Source organism: Clupea harengus, chromosome 15, assembly GCF_900700415.2.
Source record: "Clupea harengus chromosome 15, Ch_v2.0.2, whole genome shotgun sequence".
In the NCBI taxonomy this organism is placed as follows: Eukaryota; Metazoa; Chordata; class Actinopteri; order Clupeiformes; family Clupeidae; genus Clupea; species Clupea harengus.
In genome coordinates this window covers 18680749-18699954 of record NC_045166.1, presented here as the reverse complement: position 1 = coordinate 18699954, position 19206 = coordinate 18680749, and the positions used below count along the sequence as shown (strand labels likewise).

Here is a 19206-nt window from a genome sequence, read left to right as displayed (position 1 = left end):
TTGAGTCTCTTGCATGTTTGTTCTCTATAATAGGGAATGAAGGTGCACAAACTCGAGAAGGTGGTGATCTACACACCTGCAGAGAAGGCTTTCACTCCAATGGAACTCCACAGGCTAGGCTATGGACTCTATACTTATCCAGTTCGCCTGCTGATAAGAAGCCCATATGACACAACAGCAACGTATTCCCAAGATGTAAACCAAACATATCTCTTTTTTTTTTCTTCTTTCTCTCCCTACTTCTCTCCTGTCTGTTTGCATTTCTTTTTCCCTGACAACTTTGAAAAGCCTTCAGATGGTGACGAGTCTGTTCACTGCAACAGGTGGCTGGAGTTCCCATGGCAATTATGACGAGCTCTCTGGTCTACAAGCACCGCTGGATGGTGTCACTGGTAAAAGCAGCAGCTGCATGCCCCACTGGTGAGCCCTCAGCCATGACGACTTCATGTAAACTGAACATTGGTTACAATAAGAGTTGCTGAAGGAGCTGCAAGTTCATGACTTGTTGCCCAACTCTGCCTCTGGAGGTGAAATTGTCCAGCAGAGTTTGATTGCAGACTTGATCTAGCACACCTGATGCCACTCAACAAGTACAGAAAATCTGTGTATCCAGTTGTGCTTGACTCTGCTTGTATCCACACCTGAAAGTAGCTGTTAGGCACTCCTTTGTGACACATAAGCTGATTGCATCCTTTACATGCAGTGCCTTGCCAGTTGAAGTACAGCAGCTTCATCTCCCTGGTTTTGACCATTTACATGACCTATTTATTTGTTTTGTGGCATTTAATAAAGGTGGCGTGTCTTTCACTGAGGATCTGATTAGCTGGCGTCTGCCTCGACACATCACCCCACTGCTGTCCTCCTCTTCCTGTGAGACTCTTGAGGCGTACATGGGGATTGATGGTCAGCGGCTGGATGAGGCCACCATGATTGCCCAGGGCTACTCTTTCTATGTCACCGACACTCACTTTGTGGTGGAGGTGCCGATAGGGTCTCCTTATGGATACTACAAGGTTGGCAACAGAAGGGCACGCACACACGTAGTCACCAAAGGGAAGCCCAGTGTTTGGATCATCAATGTTTAGTTGTCAAATGCACACATGGTTATAAGAGGATCATGTTCAGCTGTGTTTAGCCTCATAGTCAAGAGTTTATTTATTTTTTTATTCATTTTTTTTTTATATATATACTTAACAGAGCCATGTCCATGAAGGGCGATACCACACTACCTACTCTATTGTGCCGATGATTGAGCTGCTGTGGAGGGAGATGGGTGGTTCAGATGAGACCAGATACAAAGTCCTCTTCCCCATCAGCACTCCACCCATCCCCAGGCCACCACATGTCCAGAACTGTGAGCCTCCACCTTTGTGTTCTGTCTGCCTTTGTTTTCTGCCTGTGTGCCCACATCCAGAGAATTTACATGTAATGTGCATGTCACTGAGTTATATGCACCGTCATCCACTGTCATTGTCAGACAGTGGTATGTTGGGTGTATGTATTATTCAGTGCAGGCTTAAGTGTAAGGACAAAGGGGGGCATTGGTTGTAATGGCATAGCACAGCAAGCTGCATAATGAATACTATTCATTATAATTTGCATGGCTGCTCACCCAGTCTTTGATGCAAAGCTGCAATGCTTATCCTCATAAAGAGTCCTAAGAATTTCCAGATATGAAGACATTAACAGTCTCAGCCTAAAATATGAAATTGTTTATTGAACTGCATTCAAGTCACTAAATAGATTTTGTTTAAAAATATAAATTTTTACTGATTTCTCAATTGCATATGTGCCATTTTTAGACACTGTTCCAGAGGAAGGCATGTTCAAGATTGTTTTCGGCACATTCCTGCCGGATGTGGAGCTGATTAACATCACCACTGACTCTGCCGTGATGACTCTAGCTGAAGCCACAGCCAATGGTTTTGACATCCAAGAGCATGTCTTTCCTAATGGCTCTAAAGCTTTCAGACTACAAGTGCCCTTCTCTCATCCAACAGCCGTTAAAGGGGTATGGTTCATTCTACTCTGAAACCACCACCAGATATTAATGTATCTAGCCTGAATGGGCAACACTGTAATGGATTTTTCAAATGTGTTGCCACCACAGAATCCCAATGTTAAGACGACGACCTACGGACTGCACATAGTGTTTGGCTTTCTCATTCAACCTGAGCAGACCACGTTTTCTTATTCCTCCGTTTTGGAAGCTGCAGTGGATGATACTGGTAAGGTGTGTTGTGTGTGTGTGTGTGTGTGTGTGTGTGTGTGTGTGTGTGTGGACGCTGACGAGTGAAACCATAGCCCGTTAATGAGTTTTGGTTCTTAAGTCTGTTATGAGATCTTCTGGTTATTTTGAGTTTCTTTGATTTTTAAGCCACTACTACATATTGGAAAATGTTTGGAAGTACAGGAAATGAATACTAATAGACAGACTGTTTCGGTATTGTTTATGAAGGATCCCATTAGTCTACACCATGGTGGAGACTATTCTTCCTGGGGTCCAGGCAAAAATATTACAATATAAATACATAAAATGCAGTACAGCATGATCACATAAACACAGACTTAAAAAACAACATTTACATTAAAAGTAAAATAATACCTAAAATCCCTTAAATACCTAAAATAATAATCTAATCTACTATAATTTCCTTTCTAATTATAGCTGCCTTAAGTTTCCTTATGAAATCACATTTATTTCTTGTTAGTCACATATGAGGGGAGCCCATTCCAGTATGCAATGGCTCTGTACATTACTGTTTTCTTAAGTGCATTGGTTCTGGGTAGAGGAAAAGTAAAGTGACCACTTAGTGCCTGTCTAGTATTATAACCATGTCTCTCATTTGCAGGTGATAGCTGTAAAGACAAGCTGACAGGTTTCTGTGAGGAATACACATGATTTAAAAACAGAATAAGGCTACATGCCAGTCTTTCATCCACCCTCATCCATGACAGCCTGGCATGCATAACATCCACACTACTCCTAACAGAGCAGTGAAGTGCTAGTCTTGCCGCTCTGTTCTGAGCAAGCTGAAGTTTACTGAGTTCTTGCTTTGATGCACTAGACCAAATAACAGGACAGTAGTCCAGATTTGACAGAACTAGAGATTGTGTGACTAGTCTAATTGTGTTGGTTAGCAGATGAGCACTCCTTCTGATGGCATAGATACCATTAATCATTCTCACCACTGTATTATTAATCTGAGTGGACCATGACAGTGTTTCGTCAATAGTGACACCCAACAGTTTGACTTCTTTAACCTGTTCCATAGCAGCACCCTTTAAAGAGAGGCTTAATTTCTTATCTGTCCTGAGAGCATATTTAGAACCTATTACCATGCATTTAGTTTTTAAGACATTCAACTTCAGCTTATTTTCCATGATCCATTCAGAAACCAGCTTTAACTCTAGTTGAAGCACCTCATTAACATGTTCAATGCTCTCTGACGATACATACATAGTCGTGTCATCCGCATAAATCCCCATTCCTGCATTTTTTTTTAAATACATATGGCATGTCATTTACAAAAATAGAATAGAGAAGGGGGCCAAGGCAGCTTCCCTGAGGAACTCCACACTGAAGTGTCTCAATATTTGAATGGGAGCCATTGAACATAACACATTGTTGCCTGTTCACTAAATAGCCCTTAACTCATGATCTATGATGTCAAAGGCTGCACTGAAATCCAAGAGCACCACCCCAACAACTGACTTCATGTCAATCTGTTTGAACCACTCGTCACTAAGACATGTCAGTGCAGTGCTTGTAGAGTAACCTGCTTTGTATGCATGCTGTATATCTGAGTTAATGTTGTTTTCTGCAAGATATTGCTGGATCTGCTTAAATATAATTCCCTCCAAGTTTACTCAAGACAGGTAAAATGCTGATAGGCCTACTGTTTGAACCTGTAAATGGCTCCCTACTGTTTTTTGACAGAGGAGTAATCTTTGCAATTTTCCACAAATCAGGATAAGCACATTCCTTAAAACATGAATTGAAAATATGGCCTACAGGCTTAGCAATTGATTTAGCTGATAACTGAAGCAGTCTGCCGTCAATATTATCAAACCCACAAGGTTTATCACACTTAATTGTGTGAAGTATCTTAACCATAAAATCAGCACTGATTGGCTTGAAATCAAACACACAATCCTTACCACACATAATATGATTTTGTATTATAGCTTTGGACAGCCCACCACTCACAGGCAGCATTTGATTTCTTAGTGTGTTCACTTTACTGAGAAAGTAATTATTGAAGTAGTTTGCTATATCAGATGGTTTAGTAATGAATTCTCCATTCAGTTCAATAAATGAAGGTGTTTTGGCCATTTTACTTCTGCCCATATCATCATTAGGTACTCTCAAAGTTTTTTACTGTCTCCATGGCACTCCTCAAATTTAAAATGATAGTAATATTTTTTCTTGTCTATTTAATTTAGTTATTATATTTCTTAGTGAGCGGTAAGCTTGCCAATCTGCTACATTACCTGACATGATGGCAGATATTTTCAGTAGGCCAGGGAGTAGGTCAGGTATCAAGATGTACCTGCTACATTCAACCCTATCAGTTTAAATGTTGAGGTTCAATGTCCTTTCAGAAACCCAAAGCCTTGTATTTTGTTGCCTTTACCTTGCAGATCTGGCATCTGTAACTGGCTCATGTGATCAGATGAACGTCTACATCACTGTTCAGTATGGAAGCCAAGGCCATAACTTTGAGACGGTGGTTGGTGGCAGTCTGCTGACCGCTGAGCTGGCCCAACAGTACAGCTTCAATGAGAATGGAACCCATTTCACTTTAACGCTTCCCTTTGGGTCTCCTGACATCGCCATTGAGGTACAGTAAATCCTGATGCAGTGAAGGGGACGGTCTTGGGGGAACATTCATTTCTTCACATTTTGGCAATTTTAGACAGGTGTTGTGTCCAGCTTTTCATTGTTTCTAAAAACGTCAAACATGGAGAGGTAGTTGGCTGCCACACACACCGGATTTACTTTTAATCAAATTTTAACTGGCCTAAATTATATCAATTCTTGGCCAAGAATTGCTCCCGATGAACAGCAGGGGTCTGTAGAACCGTGTCATTTGCTAAATGCTATAACTAGCTTAATGTAAAAGGTCCCTGGTACATGAAGGAGAACATGCATGTGTATGATCTGGAAGCATGTGTATGCTGAGCTCTAAGTCAGTGGAAATCAGTGTGAGGCTGAGCTTATGATCCTCATGGTGGGACTGTTTGGTTTTGGCCTACTACACACGTGTCTCTGGGCTGGTCCTCCTTTTCTAGTAAATTGAATCAGGACTGTCTACCATTTAGGTTGATGATTATGCACTTCAAATCTTTGGTGTGATCCCATGTTTCAGGCGGTCCACTCTTCGAATGTGAAGGGCAGACTTGATGTGGCTCTGCAAAACCCAGAGAGGACCTCGATCATCACCTATTTCTCCCTGGCCTGTTCCTTCATCATCTCAATCCTTGGTCTGTTTGATTTATTTATTTTAAATGTCTTGTAAGTCACAGAAGATAAAATGCCAGACTCAATCTAATTCATGACCCCACAGGTAGAAACCAAGAGCTGTATTTAGATGGCAGTTGTATGGCATAAATTCATTCATGTTATGTGACGTCTTAAATGGACTGTTTGCTTGCATTCACTCGGATTCATTTAGAAGAAACTGGAAATCAATGTGTGAATGAAGCCTGCTAGTGACCGCAGTGACCTACTGAAAATAGATTTAGCAGGGGGCAACACCATATCACTGGCCCTAAATTGAAACCTGCTGGTTACAACTGTCCTGTGAGGTGCTCTCCTTCCAGTGCCTCACTAGTTGTTTTTATATCCTTGTGTGTTGTGTGTGTGTGTGTGTATATATTAATATTATATGATGATTTTTTATTTTTCCAATATTCCTCTGCAGATTGCAGTCCAAATGGGACCATTGGGGCACTTGCTGTTAAACTTGATACTGTGCCCAGCCTCAACCCTGGACAGCTGAGTCTGAACGATCCCTCATGTGGGCCTTCCTTCAGTGATGATCGCTTTGCTTTTTTCTACTTCCGTGTAGACACTTGTGGGACCACTAGAGCGGTACATTGGCTCCCAGTGTGGATGTAGTCACTAAAATTATTATTTTAATTTTTTTACCACATTGATTTATTTTTTTCTTTTGTAGTTTAAAGATGATGTGATGGTGTATGAGAACATGGCCTCCTTGAAAAATGATCAAAATATCAAGACTCAATCGACAACCAACGAGGAGCCGAAATATCAGTAAGAATTCTCTTCAGTTACTGTTTTTCCTGCATGTGTCTACTAAACCTTCAACAGCAAATCTCATTTCACTTAATGAGGTGACTTACTACCGCAGCCCTGTTACAGATTTGTGTTCTCCTGCATCTACTCTGTGAATGCCACTAAAGCTTATTCCACCATGCCGCAATCCACTGCACCAGTGGCCGAGGCCGGAGTGGGAGCTTTCACAGTTCAAATGAGTCTTGCTCAAGGTAAGGTGTGGTTGGGTGTTTTTTTTTGGGGGGGGGTCCAGTCAATCCTTTTGTCCTTTCCAAGTAATTTTGCGTGGTCCTCTACCTCAGATGGGACGTACACTCAGTTCTACTCTGATTGGGACTACCCTGTGGTGACGTACCTCAGGCAGCCCCTCTTCTTTGAGGTGGCGCTGACTACGTTGGGCGATCCAAACGTAGAACTCATCATTAACAACTGCTGGGCAACTCTGAATAAGGACCGAACATCCAAACCACGATGGGACACCATAGTGGATTGGTAAGCTCTGAATTGAAACGGCACAGAAAATGGGCGTCACGTAGTATACTGCACCGTTCAGTTAACAGGCCATTTAATGATTCGGTTAATGGCCACACCTCACTATAAAATGGAAACCCCCAATTTAAAAGATCTGTGAAGGGGAATAATCCAATTTGATTTGAGGATCATTCAAGGGTTGGCCAACAAGTACCAACAGAAAGGACTTGAGTGGCTCCAAATTAAATGCCTCTAATAAACCTTATGGGATGTTGCTTTAGGGGGGGGGGGGGGAAGCATCAAAGTATACTTTAAGACATTTAAGGGCTGTGTTTCCTGGTTCTGATGGAGAATGTAATGGTGTGTGTGTGTGGTCTTGTGTCCAATGTATTTATTTTTGTTTTGTCTTAGCTGTCCAAATCCTGAGGACCCAGACCAGACGGTCTTCCAGCCGGAGACGCCTAATGACGGGGTGCTGTTCCCTTCTCTCTCCAAAAGGTTCCAGGTCAAGATGTTCTCCTTCGCTGAGGATGCCCCTGTAGGCCAGGTCATTTGAGCATTTTTCATTTTTTATTATGTATTGTGTTGCTTATGTGTGTGCTTGGGGGTGTCTGCCATTCAGCCAGTAGTCATTACTGCAGAATGGATAGAGTAATGACCTAATGTCTCTGCCCATTTTAGGTGGTTTTCCATTGTGATGTGGTCATTTGTGACCCCCACAGCCCCTTGAATGGATTGTGCCATGGACAGTGTGCTAAACAGCAGATGGGCAGAAAGCATGTGAAAAGAGGTAATGTTGAGCAATGCAAAATGATGGCATGAACTGTTTGTTTTTTCTGTCCTCATTGGAAATTATAATTATTGCTTGTTTTCCTTGTCTTCAAGGTCCCAGGACGGTTTCTGAACTGCACGTGGAACATGTTTCATCTGGATTTATCTTCCTGTTATGAAATTAAAGTTTAATAATTTCCCCTAACACTGAATCGTACTTTTAATTTTAAAATGTTGTGACTTTCCTGTTTTTCGAGTGTATCCATATGTTTACTTGCATTACCTGATATTTAATCCTTGTGTTTAGTTCAGGGGGGTATTCGTCGTAGCTCGCTAAGCGGTTTAGCAAGCTAATTTTCAGGCTAAGATAAAAAACGCCCCTCTTTTTGGTTTGTGGAAGCAACTTTTGATAAATCACCATAGTAACATATCAATTAGCACTAACCTGCTCCAGCGCAGGCTAACTTAAGTGTAGCTGGATAAGCTTGCCACACCCCCGGAAAAAGGAGGGATCCCGTTGACCAAGGACTGATATTAGATATCTAGTTAGATTAGCGTATGGAGAGTTCTTTGCGATCGCCAAGATCCATTATTCCATAATTAGTTCTTGTATGAGCGCAACCGATTCAGCCGACAAGGAATAATTAATTTACAAAACCTTCTCGAGTCATTTATTGCAAACACCAGTCGAACATTGACGGTCTTGCGCTGTTTTTGCAAGTGGTACATTTTTGTAGTGTCGGTGATGCGGAGAACAAAGCACTCATAATTATATGAGTGTTATTAGTACACCATAGCATATCATTATTGTAGAAAATGATTTAAGGTGGACTCATGATAAGAATAGAGAGAAATACAGACAATTTATTTTCACTGCTTCAATTTATTGCATTTGTTATTAATACATTTAGTCATTTAACAGACGCTTTTATTCAAAGCGACTTCCAAGGAAATGTAAAACTACATCGAGGAAGGAGGAGAGGAGATTCGAACTAGCAACCTTGCAGTTCCAAACCGGTAGAGGAATCCTCTGTACGAGTTGACACTTGCTGTCAGGTTTTCATACATATATATCACCCTATAAACATCCCAACACACCTTGCTCTCACAGCGGTGGCGGTGTTGAACTTTGCCATGATTATGGTCTTGTATTCTTCATAAGCGTTCATGTTCATCTCCTGCTCGCCAGCGGAGAAAAAAAGAGCCCTTTTCTTTGAGTTTAGAACCATTATACCGTTAGAAAATCATTGTTTTGGTGATCGACCTTTCCTGCCTTTTGAAGTAGGACGTGCACGCGCAAATGCCATGATAAGTTTAGCCTGGTTGAAATTAACCACATGATTTGGATGCGGATCAGCCGTTAACGAACCGATATTTGCTGTTCTCAATCAGCTCTCTAATCTTAACGGGCTAAAAGTCCAATTGATTAACTTAGCTTCAACCCTACGACAAATGGGCCCCTGGTGACCTAGTTTTTTTTCCCTGGTCATAAACCCCATGAAAATGTAAGGCCAGTCTTTTGTTTGTTGACTAGCTTGCTAGCTTTAGGGACAATACTCTACCGTGCCCTTAAACTTGCTTTCCTGGTTGTTGAGACACCAGTATGACCTGACCATGACGTGAAACAGAAGAAGGAGCATGTTTGCAAATTCTTTAGCACATCCCATAATGCCTTCCAATGTGATTCAGTTGTTTATAAAGTGTCATTGCACACACATGGGCAACTTAAATAATTGTTACTTAGTAAATGGGTTTAATAGGCTGATTACCTCTAGGTTGTATACCTAAACAGAGAGGGGTATATAATTATGTGAATACACAAACATTCACCAAGAGAATGACCCCAAGTAAAGGATTTCCTTTCTTTACAACTTTATGTAAAGGTTATTTTGTGGTGAAGTGTTCAAACCTCATTTGAGATCTTCTCTGAACCTTTTGGCTGAGGTAAACCTTTTTTTAAATTCTAGAACAAATACATTCTAAAAGATTCAGTCGACAAGTTTTAATGACATTTGACACGAGGCACAAGATGGAGGGTGTGTGCGCAGCACTACCACAAATCCTATGGTCTTCATAACCCAGGGCACTGCATTTCTGCTTTGACATCCTGAGAGAAAAAATGGCTCCACCTTCTGGAGAAAGAGTGAAACTTAATCTAAGTGTGAACACATGAAGTAATGGAGCGCAATGGCTCAAAACAATTGAAAGACAATTTGGTCATATTATAGTACTGTGAAATGAATGACAATTTCACACCCAAGCAATACTTTCATGAACTATTAACAGGATTATGAATATACGTTCTTACAAAAAAATTATTACTTAAATAACTTAAGCAGAAAAAAGACTGACAGTAAACAATGTTATTAAACAATTAGTTCAGACCAAATGTGAGACTTGTGAAGAGTATGTTTTACGAGTGCATGGTATTAATGGCCAGAGCTGGAATCTACAGCTAAATTTAGCCAGTTATGTCAGCTGTGTCATGAGTAAACACATCAACTACTTTGAACAGATTCAGGTGTGTTCAAGCTTTCAAGAGTATATAAGTCATAGAATGCTACTGGCTACTGAGCACAACAGCTGGACCTTATTAGAATCCAACTTGTATAAAAACAATTAGCCGCCAGGAGAAATCTCCATGACCTGAGCCCACCTGACAGTGATGACACACTGATGAGCACTTGTTATTGTCAATTGTACTCACCTGTGTGCATCCCTTTATATAGGCTAGGAGCGCACCCTGGAAATGTACTGCACCTTTCAGTGGCTCTCTAGCGTGGGTTGTAGGGGGCAAATTGAGTGTTTGTGGGTGGTGTAGAAAGGATTCAAGCATCTTCAGTTACAGGGCTTTTCCTTGTCAGTGAAAATGGCCAGAATTCTACAACTGTGAGTACTCTGTTTTACAACTTTTGCCGATAGGCACAGTTTGCTTGTGTTTCTTTTAACTGGCGTCTTGTCTTCTGTTTTGTAGAGTCCCATGGCTTTTGATGGTGGCTGTTGTGACTTCTGCTCAGAAAAGTTTCAAGCAAAGTAGGTTTTTGCCCATCCTCTGAAGAGCAAGTTTAAAGAAGCTTTAACTGTGTGCTATAAAGTTAATTCCTGGATCTTTCCTCCTCTACAGTAACTGGCCTGAAGTCTCATTGCCTTGGAAATGTCTTAAGGTTGACCATAGATAAATCCCTTGGCTTTGGAAGCCACCTGGAAGTGGATGCCATCAGTGAGTTTAAATTGTTGTGGCTTTTATTTTTATTTTTTTATTTCCCCTCCTGATTAACCTAAGCTTGCACTTGCAGATGGCAGTCAGTTTATCCCCATCACACCCAGCCTGGCATCTAAGTGTGGCTACCGCATGGAGTCTGACCCCTGGGGCAACGTGAAACTGTTTGCCTCAGTCCTGAGCTGCCACACTAATAATCAGGTAATGATGTGAAAATGTTTCCTCATGGTTGACTGTATCGTAACATCAGTTAATCTGGTTTGTTCAGGAAACGTAGTAACCAGAAACTTTCACCCAACGCATTGACTAGGACGATGAGGTTTTTGAACTAGGACTGCGTCTTCGAATGCATGATGAGCATAAATCTGAGGAGGACACGCACAAGGTGACCAAGACCTGCAACTACAACCGATGGGCTGCTCGTGAGATCCTGTGTGACAAAAACTACATGGAGGTAAAAATGTAGTAGTGACCCAGGTGTTCCCAGCTCCAAAGGGTTCAAGCCCCTTAGGATTAACTACACCTTATGTTTGACTAGGTGTCAGTGAACAGGTTGCCACCACCGATTGACCTAGCTGTTGAGCAGACCATGCTTGAAGATCAGTGGGCTGCTGCAGTTCCTGATGCAAGTTGTCTCTGGCCTTCTCCCTTCACCTGTTTGATTTAACCTTAGTGTGACTAGTTACATTTGATCTAGCCTACAAAGGCTGCATTTGAACAATAAATCTGTATTGCCTTGTAGGCTGTGACCTCTGAGAACAACATATGGCGACTGGTTTTCTTCACCCCAAAAGAGAAGTCCATGCCGTTGGCTGACGCTCAAAGGGCTGGCTATGGTATCGCAACAACCCCATCGAGACTGCTCATCCGAAGCCCTTATGACACAACTGAGGTTTACTCTGAAAATGTAAGTTGCATAACAACAAAAAGTTGTTTTGTGTTAAGCATACAAAACCATTTTGTTTTACCTCCTGTAACTCCTTATCTTAGGTTGCTAGTGTGTCAATGAAGGTTCTGAAGGCTACCACATATTTCAAGGACCTGTGGTCTGTCACCATGCTTGACACTGCTGCAGCTTGTCCTACTGGTAAGTAATGGTAACTGCTTTCACTACTCTGTTTTTGAAGTTGGAAGAGCTACAGTGTTATGCCCCCTGGTTCAGATGGTGTTGTCTTCACGGAGGAAACGATGACCTGGTATGTGCCTCGCCACATCTACCCACTACTTGCATCGAATACCTGTGAGACGCTGGAGTTGCACATGGGCATTGATGGCGAGCGACTTGATGAATCACAGATGGCCAGCAGGGGATACACCATGTCTGTGACTAATTCCCACTTTGTCATTGAACTGCCTGTGGGTGGACCTGATGGTTACTACAAGGTAAGCGCTCATTGGATGGTCGGGGAACTCTTGGTTGGTGGAATCAATTGGCTCTAAACCTTTCCATTTTTGTGTCGGTCCCCCTCCCATAGAGCTATGCTCCTGAGTATCAGTACCATATCTCTTACTATATTGAGGCCATGATTGAGGTGGTGTGGAAGGAGGCTGACTCTGACCAGCTCACCAGATATAAGGTGTTGTATCCGATCACCACCCCTATGATGCCTAGACCTCCACACGTGACTGACAGTAAGTATCCCAACAAACTTGACTGTTTACATATGGAAGTTCTTTGCTCATTGATCCTTGCTCCACAGATACTGTGCCTGAGGAACGGGTCTTTGATGTGCTTTTGGGTACCTTCCTTCCTGATGTGATGCTGATGAACATGACCTTTGCCACTGTTGTACTGACTGTTGCCGAGGCCAATGCAAGAGGCTTCAATGTCCAAGAGAAACGCTTCCCCCATGGTTACAAAGGCTTCAGTCTTCAAGTGCCCTTCTCTGACTCTGTGGTCCTGAAGAGTGTATGTCTACGCACTTCCCCCAAGTCTTCGTCAAGTGCTTTCTATTCTCTTGTCCCTGCCCCCCTCCCAGTATTAAAGCCTTGATTCTATATTGCAGAATCCTGATCGGGAGTTCACGACCTACACCCTTCCTTTGAGCTTTGGCCTGGTTGTCCTACCTGAGCAATCCCCATTCTCTCATCCAGCTGTGCTGGAAGCAACACTTCATGACGTTGGTATGGTAGCCTTGTCTTTACCACACTTGACATGGATACTGTCTTGGTGCATTTTGTGGAACTGTGTACTTGTTTTGCTGCAGTGCTCCCTGTCATAACTGGAACTTGTGATGACGAAAGCTACTATGTCACCGTGGCCTATGGAAGTCATGGCAGTGACTTTAAAACCATTGTGGGCAAGCGGGAGCTGACCTCTGACCTAGCAACGAAGTACAATGTCCGTGAGAATGCTACACACATGACCATGAGTGTGCCCTTCCTCTCATCTGATGCTGTATTTACGGTAAGCGTTTGTTTTTTTGGTAACTTGAGCTTTCATCAGCAAGTATAATTTCATTACTAACAATGTTGCATACCTGTCTGTAGTTTGTACTTTCATCTGCTGCTGGGGGTCGGCTGGACTTGAAGGTCATCGACCCACTCAATAATTGGAGCCTCAACAACTTCTCTCTGGCCTGTACCTTTCCTATGCCTCTGACTGGTCAGTGTCCCTTTTCTAGAGTATTGATAAAACTGAGGTTGAAGTGGTCAGTGACTTGGTTGTAATGCCACACTTGCTGCCTTTCTGTCTGCAGAGTGTCACCCTAATGGCACAATGATTGTCCTGGCCCTGAAGGTTGAGTCGGTGCCTAATCTTATTCTCAGTCAGCTCACCCTAAAGGACCCATCGTGCAAACCCATGTTCAGCAGCGATCAATTTGCCTCCTTCTCTTTCCCTGTTAACAGCTGCGGAACAACCCGAACAGTAAGTTTCACTTTACGCTTTTGTGAGCTACCATGCCTTCTTCGGCATATACATGTATAACCCTCCTTTTGCTTTGTAGTTCTTGGATGGCTTCATGGTCTATCAGAATGAGATCACCATGTCTAAGCAAGGAGGTGTGAAGAATGTCAAGACCACTTCCCACCCAGAGTACCGGTATGTTTAGTTTTCTATTTCTTTTCTCCCCCTCCCCACCAACTTGTATTGTGGCTTTACCTTGAACGTCTTCTCTGGCTCCTAGACTCACCATCTCCTGTTACTATGAGAACGATGACTTCAAGATGCTGCAGTTTCTCCCAGAGGATCGCTCCTTTGACCGCCCTCCCCAGCCTGCCTTTGGGGAGATGAGGGTCCGCATGAGGCTGGCAACTGGTGAGCATCTTTCCAATCTTTAATTGCCATTTTAAAATGATTCTCCCTTTGCAATACTTTGTTCTCCTCCTCAGATGTGTCCTACAACACGTTTTACACCGAAGAGGATTATCCTGTGGTGGAGGCCTTGAGGCGTCCCCTTTACTTTGAGGTTGAGTTGTTAGAGTCCACAGATCCACAACTTGTGCTGTTCCTGGAGAGCTGCTGGGCAACCCTGGAAAAGGAGAGGCTGTCCACGCCACGATGGGACATCATTGTTGATGGGTACAATTATCTATAAACCTGTCAAACTTAACCAAATTCAGATATGTATCATTGACTTGCACTATCTTTCTATAAAAGCAACAGAATTGCAATGCATGGGTTGGAATAAATGCCTTAACGTTTCAACTCGACAGGTGTGCAAACCACGATGATCGTTATTTACCAAGCATTCATCCTGTAACTGCTGATGGCAGAGTCCAGTTCCCTTCCCACTTCAAACGCTTTGACATGAAGATGTTTGCTTTTGTCCAAGATAATGTGGTGCTTAAAGACCAGGTAGGTAAATGTGCTGCTTCTTACCTGCTTATAAATAGGTTATGAACCCTGACATTAATTTAAACTCCCATCTCTTGTAGATTTTCATTCACTGTGACACTGCCATCTGTGACGACAACAAACAAAGTGATGGACTCTGCTATAGACGATGTCCTAGTTCCCCTGAAAATGTCAATGAGCTGAGCAGCGTTAAGAGCAGTGAGTTCTCCTTGATTCAGTTCCTCAATTGTATTCTGTGGTTGATGTTTAATACTCCTTTGTCTTTGTTTGTAGGCCAAAGCAGTGCAAAGTATTCTCCCAAGTCAAGAGCACAGCTCTCTTCAGGTCGCATCATGCTGTCATCGTGACACAACCTTGTTATACAAATAAAAGGATTGTTTTAAAAACAAATCTCTTGTCTTGTGGTTGTTTAGAGTACTTTAAACAATTCTTTAAGTCTGTTCAAACTCTACATTTGTCTGCAACTCTATACTTATGTTGGAACTTTCATACTGAATTTACAGTAAGCAAGTGTAACCATGCAATTTCTGATTTCTTTCATGGTTAATACTTTGTTCTGTTAGACAGTGCAGTACACATTGTTGCGCTGACCAGAATGTCCAAATTTCTCCTACAGTAGTACCACCATAACAAGTGCTCAAACCATTTTGCAAATGGTGTTCTGTTAAAGATTAGTGGTGGTTTTTTTTTTATTTTTGAATCTGCAGTTGGCGGTCTTTGGATCACAAGACCTGAATGTTTAGGACCTGTGTTAAACGTTTTGACTTCTGGTTTAGTTAGGTCTTCCTGTTTACTAATTTTCATGTGAAGTAGGGACAAGGTCTGTTATCCAGACTACCAGAAGTTAGAGGCAGACTTTAGTTTTGTGCAGAATAATTTAATCAGCAATTTGATCACTCTGTTCTTTTTTTTTTTTTTTTTTTCAACACTGACCCAAGGAAGTAATGTGACTCCTTGATTGTAGGTAGAAACATGAGGTTGTCTGGTTGACAACTTTACAGATTACACAATACATTAAACATTGTAGTATTTTAGAAATGGGTCTGGTCAAGTGCTTGACGGAAAGTCCAACCATTAGCTTAATATCCTCTGTTCATCTTGTCTTGATCTATTATTGTTTGGTGTAAACTCTGTTTGGCATCTTCAAAATTTGGATTCAGTTCCAGAACCTTCTTGAAGTCTCTTCATCACAGGAGGAGCAATTACCCTCCATGTGGGGTCATGACTTAGGGCCATCATTACAGTGCATTGAGTAGGTTTAAGGGTGGGTGGGCACATGGACGGATTAAGAAACCACAGGCCCCTGGGCCTGGACATGTTAAAGGGCCCCTCCCCCCCTTCGCAAAAAAAATAATTGTGCGCTCGCAAAACACGCACGCACACACAAACACCATTAGGCGTGTATATGTATATTTTACCAACAATGTGTTGGATTTAACGGTCGAATTAGATACTTTGGCTATTTTATTGGGAAAGTAAACGGGTCAAAGTTTACTCCGTAACATCCACCTTCGGTGCACTGCCCTGCTATTGTTTCTGACATTACATGTGACAGGGCAACAGCCGAGTGATTATTTTCCAAATTGAAACTGATTAAGACCTACCTGAGCAGCATGGGGCAGGAGAGGCTGAATGGGCTGGCTATTCTGTCCATTGAAAGAGCAAATCATGCATTACCAGAGAGCACCTCCCTTCCTAACTGGCACCTTGACTAGCGCTTAACTTGCACTTCAGCAGTTACATTCCTGCACTTCTTTTTCCTTTTTAGGTAGGTTTTTCTAATTGTTATGTAAAGTAGTATTTATTGTTACACCATGTTTTTTTATTGCTCTTAGCTTGACTGTTCTCTGCCTTGTACGTCGCTTTGGACAAAAGCGTCTGCTAAATGACTAAATGTAAATGTAAATGTAACCACTTTTATGTCTGAAAGGCGTCGTTCGGCAAGTGTACCGTACTGTGCTCAGTCAGCTTGTAGGTCTTGACGTTCAGATTCTGCGCCAAAACTAGCTGTATCGTCTTGTCACATGATCAAATAGAGACTTGACATTGGCGAACAAGATACATATTACCCAGCAATCATCATTGCATATCTGTATATGACAAAAATAACAAATTAAATAAGAGATTATTCATTTAATTGAATCGGCTTTTTAATAGTTTCTATAGTGTATGCACGATAAGCATATAATTGTGTTATAGATTGCTACTGACGATTTCCCCCTAAAAATTATGAAAACCATGACAAAGACAAGTTTGCCATTTTGAGGGAATAAATAGCATAAGGGTATCTCAGATTGTCCATAAATAAATTATCCTTGATCACTGTCGCATTCAACCAGCGACACTTGAACGAACAAATGTTCGCCGAAAATTAAGAAACAGGGTCTGCTTTGCCTACGAACCTTCCACGCTGGCTGCATTGTCTGTAGTTACGCCCCTGGCGCACATGCACATTTTCTAACACAGCACAGGTACACTCAATTAAAGCCGTTAGCAAATAAACAAAATACACCTTTTTCAACCACAAATAAGAGATACATAACAGCGACTTCACGCAGAGGCTCTGGCTTAGGGGCCCCCTGAGCTCATGGGCCCCTGGGCCTGGGCCCGGTAGGCCCGTTCGTTAATCCATCCCTGGGTGGGCATGCTTTAATTCATGCACCTTTCAAAGCCAAATCCAATGAAGATAATCAATTCACTCAAAACCAGAGGAGGAGCTTTTGTTTTTTGGTGAATAGTTCGGATTGGGCTTCCCTTCCAAGACTGTATTTTGTTGTGTATACGACCTCATTGCAAACACTTCCTGGCAGGAAGATAAGGTCTGTAATGGAAGGGTACAGGTTGACACTCGCCTCGTTTACTGGCAATTGGGAGGAAAATGGACACATTTAGGTTTCTTGGCTCTCTGCCATGACCACTGTGCATTCTCCAATTAGGGTGCGGCAAAAACATAACATTTCCTCCGAACCTCATATCAGCACAAACTGAAAATGAAAGCAGACATCTCCCGCATTCTAAAAAGATGTTGCTATTGTGTTGAAAGGCTGGTAGATGAGATATTGTATTAGCCCTGAGGACAACAAAGTGCTTTCAGCGGTAAAATGTGTTTAGACCACAGCAGCTAGCCAGCGAGGAAACGAGAAAGAAAAAAAAAGAAACTTCATTTATTTCAGCTCTTTTAAGAGTGTTCACATCATATTCAGCCTCAACATCCTGAAGGCTGGAAGCGTCTGTATCGTCCCCCCCACTGCTTTCACTGTTTTTGAAGGAGATCCCACCGAGGAACGGGTACAGGCTCGGAGCATACAGCTCTCGGATGTGCATGTAGGGGCTGTCCTGAGGCTTCTCGGCTTCCGCACACTGGTTGGCGTCCAAGGCCTTGTTCCTCTGGTAGTACTTTGGAGAACTTGTTGAAGATGATGCTGATGGGTAGGGCGACCACGAGCAGTCCACAGATGATACAGAGTGTGGCGACCACCTTGCCGGCCGTCGTAACAGGACACGTATCGCCGTAGCCAACGGTGGTCATGGTGATGGTGGCCCAACACCAACCGACAGGGATGGTGCTGAGGTCGGAGTCGGCATTCTCCTTCTCGGCCGAGTAGATGAGCACAGAAAAAAATGGAGATGCCAACGGAGAGGAAGAGTATGAGGAGGCCCACCTCCTCGTAGCTGTGGCGCATGGTGGCACCAAGGGCGCGGAGCCTGTTAGAGTTCATTGAAATCGATATTTGTCATAGATATTTAGTATGCACAAATGGTCAGTCTACAGAGACATCAAAGCTGTCTCTTAATCCCATTAGGTCTGGTTCCTGCCATTTGTCTGAGAGCCATCAGGTCTGCATCCTGGTCCTTTGTATGAAGCCAGCTAGTTGATTGCCAAACTAGGTGTGGGACAGACATATTTATTAAATTAGGGTGAGAGTCCTAACCAGATTAATTAGCAGTCATCCCTTCAGTTCTGATACCTACCCCCAGACACACCATTTCCCCTCCTATACCTAAGGTTATTGTTTACATGTTAATTGTATTGTGTAAGAGACGTGAGCTTCTGCTAATACTTTGAAAGATTCCTCTCGTATACCGTGGTATGCGAAGTTGATTGTTCAATTTGCGCTGGAATAAAACCACTTTTTCGAGTTCCTGACTATCTGCAAAACCGTAACCTTGGATCGAAGACGAAATTACAAGATCTTTCATTTGGTGTTGTCCACCCAGTTTCAAGAAGAAGAAAAAAAATAAGGTGAGAGAATATTTTACCTTTCTACTTCGCTGAAAAAAAAGAACAGAAAGTTGCTGTGTAAGTTAGATCCATTGAGCAGATATAAGGACGTAAAAATTGGGCCCATAAGTGAACGTGTGTTTTCCGAGACAGATCACTTATGAGTAAGTGGTACATTTATCCGTAATTGTATGCACTTTGGTTCCTTATCGCAGTTCACTGCGATATAACAGTATGGTACATGACGTCAAGTCATGGGTACAAAACGAAGCATTTATGTATTCACGCCTGAAAGGCCGCGAGATCTGTCAGCGCGTGCTCCTGAGCCCGCCCCTCGGGAGCCCTTATCTTATTACGCGCCCACAGAACTGCCTCTTTTGAAACTTCGCAAGACGGAGTGAACATCTCCGAGCATATCTCAA

At 42.5% G+C, this 19206-nt stretch overlaps 1 protein-coding gene and 1 pseudogene across 3 annotated transcripts in view; one reads left to right on the top strand and one right to left on the bottom strand.

Annotated features, from left to right (window-relative positions):
- The window catches only part of LOC105908976, a 47042-nt gene extending 32090 nt beyond the window's left edge, over nucleotides 1-14952 (top strand). Inside the window, exons 1-21 of one of the 3 annotated variants that reach the window (XM_031581740.2) lie at nucleotides 10272-10432; nucleotides 10518-10576; nucleotides 10668-10763; nucleotides 10840-10964; nucleotides 11074-11217; nucleotides 11302-11388; nucleotides 11506-11670; nucleotides 11754-11850; nucleotides 11926-12146; nucleotides 12239-12395; nucleotides 12464-12672; nucleotides 12770-12887; nucleotides 12971-13170; nucleotides 13254-13368; nucleotides 13463-13632; nucleotides 13712-13806; nucleotides 13892-14022; nucleotides 14097-14286; nucleotides 14421-14562; nucleotides 14643-14760; nucleotides 14836-14952. In XM_031581740.2, coding sequence (XP_031437600.1) covers nucleotides 10413-10432; nucleotides 10518-10576; nucleotides 10668-10763; nucleotides 10840-10964; nucleotides 11074-11217; nucleotides 11302-11388; nucleotides 11506-11670; nucleotides 11754-11850; nucleotides 11926-12146; nucleotides 12239-12395; nucleotides 12464-12672; nucleotides 12770-12887; nucleotides 12971-13170; nucleotides 13254-13368; nucleotides 13463-13632; nucleotides 13712-13806; nucleotides 13892-14022; nucleotides 14097-14286; nucleotides 14421-14562; nucleotides 14643-14760; nucleotides 14836-14909 — 2733 coding nt within the window. In that variant the 5' untranslated portion in view covers nucleotides 10272-10412 and the 3' untranslated portion in view covers nucleotides 14910-14952. Of the gene's footprint in view, nucleotides 1-33; nucleotides 196-323; nucleotides 421-792; nucleotides 1014-1197; nucleotides 1355-1802; nucleotides 2012-2110; nucleotides 2229-4644; nucleotides 4845-5372; nucleotides 5488-5927; nucleotides 6098-6182; nucleotides 6281-6388; nucleotides 6514-10271; nucleotides 10433-10517; nucleotides 10577-10667; nucleotides 10764-10839; nucleotides 10965-11073; nucleotides 11218-11301; nucleotides 11389-11505; nucleotides 11671-11753; nucleotides 11851-11925; nucleotides 12147-12238; nucleotides 12396-12463; nucleotides 12673-12769; nucleotides 12888-12970; nucleotides 13171-13253; nucleotides 13369-13462; nucleotides 13633-13711; nucleotides 13807-13891; nucleotides 14023-14096; nucleotides 14287-14420; nucleotides 14563-14642; nucleotides 14761-14835 lie in introns of those variants that run through there. The other 2 variants (XM_031581739.2, XM_031581738.1) reach the window with 2 other exon arrangements.
- Nucleotides 14953-17815: 2863 nt separating this feature from the next.
- LOC116223682 lies at nucleotides 17816-18245 on the bottom strand (annotated as a pseudogene).
- Between the last annotated feature and the right edge of the window lie 961 nt (nucleotides 18246-19206).